Raw genomic sequence first — 8,687 nt, 5'->3', positions numbered from 1 at the left:
GGTTCATTTCTGGCTTTACTTTGTTCTTCAGTGTATGGATGATATTATGAAGACATTCATTTTTTAATAATCTAAATTAGGGTGGGTAGGTGCGTCAAAACAATTTCGGGGAAAAGAACTGTTTAAAAATCGGATTGAATTAACTGTTGAATTATGTTAACATTAACTATTTTAAGATTAATTTCAGGATCATATTATAGCTCGGCAAACACCACTGTCTTTTAGACCATCGGCCTAACGTGAAGCAAACCCCAAGTTTTCCTATGTATGCCATAGTTCTCTCTTAAACATTATGAGTTGATCAATTAGTGCAAGCTCAATGAAAATTATTTTTGTCGCTTGGTGCATTGCACCGGAATCAAGTTCATGCGTATGGGTTTTTGGATACGCTCTTTCATTTTTCCACAAATTTGCGCAAATTGATCTATTCCTTAAAACTTATCCGTTTTTTTTAACTCTCTCAAATGCCGTTTATTATTGACGTGGGTAGGCCTATTATACCAAAATCCCGACACGGGTAAAAGCCGCCAAATTTATAAAGATATCGAAGGTCACAAGTAATGACAGCAACCCATAATGGAAGCGCGATCTTTTGTACAAAATAATAATTATTAGCAGCATTAATATGTAGGGGTAAAGAGCAACGTTCAACACACGTCTTTGAATGAGCGTCTTTTTTACCAGCACGTGTTGAGCATTGTTATCAAATGAAGCACGCAGTGCCCATCATTTCCTCGAAGTTGACACGATTATTATTTGAACGGTCATTGTTCGTGTGTTCAATACTGTTGTGAATTAGCTTTAAATCCACAGTCTTACTTTTGTAAATGAGCACAAAAGAGTCTATATTGTCGTTAAAAGACACTGGACACCTTTGGTAATGTTGTCAAATACCTGCCAGTCTTCTCACTTGGTGTATCTCAACACATGCATCAAATTAATAACAAACCTGTGAAAGTTTTAACTCAAGTGGTTGTCGAATTTGCGAGATAATAATGGAAAAACAAACACCCTTGGCACACGAAGCTGTGTGCTTTCAGCTGCTTGATTTCGAGACCTAAAAATCTGATTTTATTTTTTCTGTTAACAAGTTTTTATTTTAACGATTCATTTGAGTATACCAATAGTGTCCATTGCCTTAAAGTGTACTGTTTCTTAATGGACCCATGCCTTTGACGGCGTTATTTTAGGCAGTCATCGCGGTTTGTTTCTGCCACTGAAGAAACTAGTTCAAGTGGAATGATTGTGTATTCTGCTTAATTCGTGCTTCAACTATATTTGTCTGCATAAATTAGCACAATTCCTATTGTTGTGGGTAAAAGACAGCCAATTGGGTTGCATTTCCACGCAGTGAGTCGGGTTGTTGATTTCAACGAATACGTGCCGCCCACAGCCTAATGGCAAGTTTCTATTTGTTTGAAAAATGCTTGTGATTAATTACTATGAAGGAAATAGCGTTAACTCTATTACTTTTAACAAAACACAACCATCTACGTGCCGACCACACGTCTTTTTTGGAGCATGAAATCGGGATGGTAGCAAAAGCCATAATTCAATTGTTACTTTAAACTCAAGTAAAAAACGATTGTTTCTAAGGATGGAAACGTGTGCGTCAATTCGTTAAGAGCTCAACGCGTGACTTGATTCAACCAATTGAATGCTTGCTCACATATTTTCGTGGATCGCAAAACCCTGGGCGCTGTGATAATTATTTTCAATGTCTTTATAGAAAACTTGTTCACCGCAAGCACACAAAATCGGAACTGCACACAGGCTGACATTATTTGATGACAGAGAATGATAACACCGGTGTTCCGACAGCATACAATAATGACGGCACTGTTGGTAGAGTTCAGTTTCCTTGCAGCACTGTTTGGTGTTTCATCGGGAGCTTACTGTGATATCCCTCCCTCGATGCAAATATTTATGGCTGCGGAAAACCGGGCACTTGCGGCGTCTTCATACCGTAAGCAAAGCGTAAGTTCTCGTATCCACTGTATTCGTAACTGCCATGCTGATTATCCTAACTGTAAATCGGTAAATTATGATGAAATTCATCACCTTTGTGAGCTGAATAATGCCACCATTGCCCAGTTCCCTGATAACTTGATTACACACTTTGGTAGTGTGTACTACGATGGCAATATGGACACACCTCTCCTGTCCCATGCACACCCCGATACAACCGTCTCCCCTATGCCTCATTACAGCAGTTGCCAGGAGCTTCTTGAGGCGGGTCAGAAAGTGAGTGGTGTCTTTACAATATTTCCTGCCCGGTTTGTTGATGGTTTGCAAGTGTACTGCGACATGGAGACTGATGGCGGAGGCTGGATCGTCATTCAGAGGCGTCAAGACGGCAGTGTTGACTTTTATCGCGACTGGGCCGACTATCGTGACGGGTTTGGTAATCTTAGTGGTGAACTCTGGCTCGGCAATGATATCTTACGCAACCTGACTGAATATGACGAAGTAACATGGCAGATTCGTCTTGATATGACCGACTGGAACTTTAAAGACGCTTGGTTCGAGTATGGTGAGTTCCGTGTTACAGGGGATCAGTATCAGCTCAATGTTGGTTCATACAATACTGAAAGTTCAGCAGGCAACGTTTTGAATAATATGAATACCGGAGGCCGCTTTTCGCATAATAAAATGTTGTTTACTACCAAAGACCACGACAATGACCGCGGTGACAATGATATGAATTGTGGCATAAATTGGCAAGGAGGTTGGTGGTATAATAACTGTTTTTTATGCAATTTTAATGGTCTGTATATTCAGGGAGGATCAAATAAATCTACGTCTGCAATTGTGTATATTAATAATGAAATAAAATCTGTAAAAACATGTACGATAAAAGTACGCCCGGTTCTAAAATGAAAAAAAAAACTGAACAAAACCGGGCGCGGTAATTTTAATCAACTTCTTGCTTTAATAAAACCACATAAAATACGAAATCAAAGTGGACGTTGTTTTCTCTCGCCAAGGAATTAAAATAAAGCGTACGTGTAATAGGCCGTGTGTTAACTTATACGCGCTTATTTTTGCCGCTTAAAGAACGAGCCACTTTCGGGCATCGGAAGATCATTTCAGGTGACCAGAAACCCACTGTTTTATAAGTGAGGTTGATTAGCTGCTGAAACGCCTAAACACAAATAAAAATATTCCTTCAGGAACCGTTATTATCTTATTATCTCGCACACAAGTAACTTTCGTTTTAATTCTCTGGTTACATAGTGCACCATCAATCGATCTCGTGTTAGATAATTATTTTTTCTTTCGTAGGAGATTAATTTATTTTTCTCTTTTTTTAAACTAATTTAGTTTGAGTGCAATATTTTTAAACATCCCTGAATGGGAGCGTCCCTTAAAGAACTAATGCATGTCAATTTTTTAATTTTTTTTATCAGTGTTGTGAAAGTCTAACACTAATAGGAGACTTTCCAACGCTAGGTGGCAGCAGACATACCGGGTAAATTTCCATTGTTTACGTAGTTCTGAACATGCGCATAATTATGAGAACAATGGATTTACCCGGTAAGTCTGCTGCCCTCTATCGTCCCAGAAAGTCTCCCATTCCCACTACTGGGCAGTGATACACTCCCTTTTAAATGTTACTTTTTCCCTTTCATTTTAATCATTGTTAATCAATGATTGAGCAGAAATTCAATACAAAAATCTTTCGAAAGCTATAAATTTAGCAATTTCGAGCGTGACTCGAAACCTGTTAGAAATCTTCAATTCTATTGGACAGTATTTGGCCTTAAGTTAGACATGTACACCGGTATTGTTTTATTTCTCGACAGTTCGGACCAATAAATGATGTAACTATAAAGGCCGGTTTATAGTCGGTCGACGGAAATCTTGCGCGCAATCCTAAGACTGAGGCCTAAAAACCTTGTCTTTTTATGATCGCGCGTCTAGATTTCCGAAGCCCGACCATCGCACGACCGACTATAACTCGGCCTTAAAGGATACTCACTCGGGAGTCTAACTCTATTAAACACCTATTAGCTGCAAACTTTGTAAATATTAAACGCTCTGCACTTCATGTGCTATTTTTTTTAATTTTTTTTTTAATTAATATATAATCTGTTTTAAGTTCTGGATCTATAATGATGTTGCTAAATTAATAATAATAATATATATCAAAAACATATATATCACAGCTTGTGCAAACTTTGTAAATATTAAACGCTCGGCACATTATTTGCTCTATTTGTGAATGTCAATTTAAAGTTAAAATTGTACCTGTTTTTGAACTTGAAGTGGTGGAAATTTTACTTTTATTCAGATTGTTTTTATTCAGATTGTTTTCGAAATTCGTTTGTTCAGTAAAAATTTAAATATCAAAAAAGCTAGAGCGATTTTGTTGACGAAAGTCGGGCCATGCAATTCAAGGTACGATGGTAGGGCCTACCCTTCTTTTTAATTATTCTGCTGTAGTAGCAATTTTAATTATTATCCATCAATGATTGATCTAGATTTGCAAGACAGATACCTTAATCTATCGAAAACTAAAAATGTGCACGGGAAAATGTTTAATTCCCGGCAGTCTGAATCCATCAATGTAAAACAATTCTTACGCGGAAATTTAACTTTATCAATACATATTACTATTAGAACTCCCAGTTCAGACATGACCAGGATCCCGGGTAGACTTGACCCGATAACTGCTCAGTGACCCGGATCAGACTTGACCCGGATCCCGGATCAGACTTGACCCGGATCCCGTATCCCGGATCAGACTTGACGAGTATCACGGTTCCAAGGGGGCGGACCCAATCCCGTGTTAGGCTACGTGACCCGGAAAATGGGTAAAATTGAATTTTACCTCGGACTCTGTCATTTTGACCCTTTTGGGGACGTTTTGACACAAATTTCAGGACATTATGACATGACCTAGTAGCTAGGCAGACAACACGGGGCCCAGATCAGGGTTAAAAGTAACCCAAAACTTTGGAATTAGACTTGTTTTTGCAAACTTAAATACTGTAAATATTAAGCGCTCAGCATTAGGTCTAATCTGATTTTTGTTTTCTATAATGTTTAAAATACTTTTTAAACACATCTGCCTATATTTCTGTTCGACGTGATGAAAAGTAACTTTGATCCAAATTTGGGGTTTTCGTTAAAGCCATTGGACACTATCGGTACAGAAAAAGTTCACAGATTTACAAATAACTTACAGGGTTTGCAGAAGGTAATGGTGAAAGACTTCTCTTGAAATATTATTCCATGAAATGCTTTACTTTTAGTTTTATAGTTTTTAAGCTTTGAGTTCAGTACTTTTGCTTTAGCTTTTACTTTGAGGTTTACATTTTGATAGTCTTTTTTTGTTTTCAGTTTTCGGCTTTTATCTTTTAGTATTTAGAGAGAGGTTTGCAAGTGTCTGCGCTTTGAACCAACTGTTTTTGGACTGCATCGATGTTTTTTATACTGAACCTACACGTTGTACCATAATAATGTGATGTTTAGTTGAATATCCCTCATCATGTCGTTGACTATAGTACAGTGTTTCGTTGTATTACTGATTTTGTTTCATTTGTTTCTTTTTTAGTTTCTCGATAGACCTATACTTTAACATTTTTGTCTGTAAAATTGTGTACATGCCTTTTGAAAATTCTTAATTTTAAATCATATTTTTGTTTATTGATTTGTTTTATGTTGCAGTCTTTGTACATGTTCGTTATTGTTATACTTACGTTTCGTTTAATGTGTAGCGTTTGTTTATGTGTCCATCACATTTTTCCTTAAATGAATTCCTAAACGTCAGAAGCACGTCAAGCTAACTACTGATATAAATTTAAACAAAGTGATAAAACAATCACATACAAACAAACCGCTGAAACCAAACTTTTTTTTACAATAATTAATAAGCACTCATGTGAATGATGATGATTAAGTTTCAACTGAGTTAAATCGGACACAAGTAAGTGATGTATCTGGTGTTAGCAAAAAAAACAAAAAAAAAACAGTGTCTTTCATTCGTAATGAAGACGAAGTCATTAATTTTTTATCACAGAAAATAACTGTATGTAATAAAAAGATTGTCTTCTTATAATATCGACAAGCATTCAACAGTCGGTACCATTCAACATTGTAAGCTACTGTCTTGTTGTGCACAGCATAGACTCTTTTCGTTTAAGGGCTTGGACAAATTTAATCCTTTAGCAAATAGTGGGGGAACACTAATCGATTCGTCAACAATAGGGGTACATGACCCAGCGGGCAAAATTTGTTGTAGATCCAATGTTGCAGGTATAGACATGTGGCAACTCTACCGATTGTGTATGTGTACAAATCATGGAAAAATGTCTGGATGCGGTTTTTCGGTCGAAAAGAAGCATACATTTTTCTATTATCAGTTTGTGTAAGAAGTATCGGGAGAAACAATGACATAATATTATTAGAGATCGAGATCGATGCCGTCGTTATAAACATGGAGCTACGGTAACGTGTTGGTTTTTCATGCGCACCATCTGAATTTAGTGAGTTTATTTTAAACGCTACTCGTAATGATGTGTAACTAAACAGTCTTGAGATGGACTGTGTAGACAGTTAAGCTCGTTTAATAACTTTAAAAGAAACGTTCGTGTTTAGTATCGTATACCGAATTTTTGTCTCAATAAGTTGAGAACTGAAATTTGTTTTCCTCACTTGCTAAAAGTAACATCCAAATATTTGACTGTACGCGTTACATGTAACCCCAAGTTATGGGGGTCGTTATCATTCCAATGATAACTTGTTTTATAAACACTAAAATAATACGAAACTAAGCTCACTTCATATTCGACTTGCAATTGCATGGTGGTTTTAAACACTTAAAGTTACTCTTTGTTCAATTAATGGTCCGTTACTGGGGAAGATAAATGTATTAATCGCGGCAGGTAAACTTTCATGGTTTTGCTGACTCTTGCAACGCAACACATGTATTGATTTAGTCATGGGAGGCAACACTGAACGATAACAACTTCCGTTAGCCATGGTAGCGCACAATTTTTCTCGTAGTTTTAAAAAAATATGTTTGTTTGTAAAATGGCTCAAGACGTTTGACACTCTTAAACTTCTATTCTATATTGAATGTAACGCTTTTAACTTAAAATTTAAAGAAAAAAGAGTATAGGAATATTTACAATAGTCTCTCCATATACTAAAAATGACATGTATTCTTTTTACTATAACGGGGATTAATTTAATCTTTCATACTCTGTTTAAATATCATATCGCCCACGGAAAATTCAAAAAGCCAAGTGGAGACGGACGGAAGAAGGCCGGTAAGGCTAAGGGAGCACCACCAGATGGCAACAAGAAAAGACGTAGAAATATAAAGGACCTACATCTACAAAGTGATAAAGCAAGTGCATCACGAATCAAGGCTATCACAATGTTCATCACCTTCAAATAGACGTTGAATGTGTACGCGTCAAAACCAACCGGTTCTTTTCAGAGCCCCCCACCATCTTCCAAAAAGAGAAATAACCAAACTGTCTTATTTGATGTCTACCTATCACTCAATAATATTAAATTTTATGATTTCAGTTAAACTTAGTAAATTTACTAAGATTACTTTAACTGTATGAATGTTTTAAGACACGTAGGAGTCCTACTGAGTAAAATAACTGATGGAATATTTCCTTTTCAAGTAACATCCGAATATTCGATTATAAAGAATCGAATTTACTGTACGCGTTTCATGCAGGTAATCTCAAATTATGGGGTTCGTTTTTTTTTTATTGGAATGATAATTTCTTTTATAAAAACTAAATACAGAAATAAGCTCGCTTTATATTCGACGTGTAATTGCATAATGGTTTTAAACACTAAAAGTGTAAGTAACATAACATAAAATCAAATATTATTATATTTTATAACTTCAGTTAGTGAATTTACTGAAAAACCGCATCCAGACATTTTTCCATGATTTGTACACATACACAATCGGTAGAGTTGCCACATGTCTATACCTGCAACATTGGATCTACAACAAATTTTGCCCGCTGGGTCATGTACCCCTATTGTTGACGAATCGATTAGTGTTCCCCCACTATTTGCTAAAGGATTAAATTTGTCCAAGCCCTTAAACGAAAAGAGTCTATGCTGTGCACAACAAGACAGTAGCTTACAATGTTGAATGGTACCGACTGTTGAATGCTTGTCGATATTATAAGAAGACAATCTTTTTATTACATACAGTTATTTTCTGTGATAAAAAATTAATGACTTCGTCTTCATTACGAATGAAAGACACTGGTTTTTTTTGTTTTTTTTGCTAACACCAGATACATCACTAACTTGTGTCCGATTTAACTCAGTTGAAACTTAATCATCATCATTCACATGAGTGCTTATTAATTATTGTAAAAAAAAGTTTGGTTTCAGCGGTTTGTTTGTATGTGATTGTTTTATCACTTTGTTTAAATTTATATCAGTAGTTAGCTTGACGTGCTTCTGACGTTTAGGAATTCATTTAAGGAAAAATGTGATGGACACATAAACAAACGCTACACATTAAACGAAACGTAAGTATAACAATAACGAACATGTACAAAGACTGCAACATAAAACAAATCAATAAACAAAAATATGATTTAAAATTAAGAATTTTCAAAAGGCATGTACACAATTTTACAGACAAAAATGTTAAAGTATAGGTCTATCGAGAAACTATAAAAGAAACAAATGAC

The 8,687-nt window shown here is 36.0% G+C and overlaps 1 protein-coding gene across 1 annotated transcript; it reads left to right on the top strand.

Annotated features, from left to right (window-relative positions):
* Positions 1–1,830: 1,830 nt before the first annotated feature.
* Positions 1,831–7,408, top strand: LOC117290173 (angiopoietin-4-like). The gene is made up of 2 exons (XM_033771433.1): positions 1,831–2,571; positions 7,250–7,408. Exons 1-2 carry the CDS (start codon positions 1,831–1,833, stop codon positions 7,406–7,408), a joined length of 900 nt encoding a protein of 299 aa, XP_033627324.1.
* Positions 7,409–8,687: the final 1,279 nt, after the last annotated feature.

The sequence above is a fragment of the Asterias rubens genome, chromosome 5 (assembly GCF_902459465.1).
Source record: "Asterias rubens chromosome 5, eAstRub1.3, whole genome shotgun sequence".
Lineage (NCBI taxonomy): Eukaryota > Metazoa > Echinodermata > Asteroidea > Forcipulatida > Asteriidae > Asterias > Asterias rubens.
Note: the sequence above shows the minus strand (reverse complement) of the source record. Positions and strands in the feature narration are given on the sequence as shown.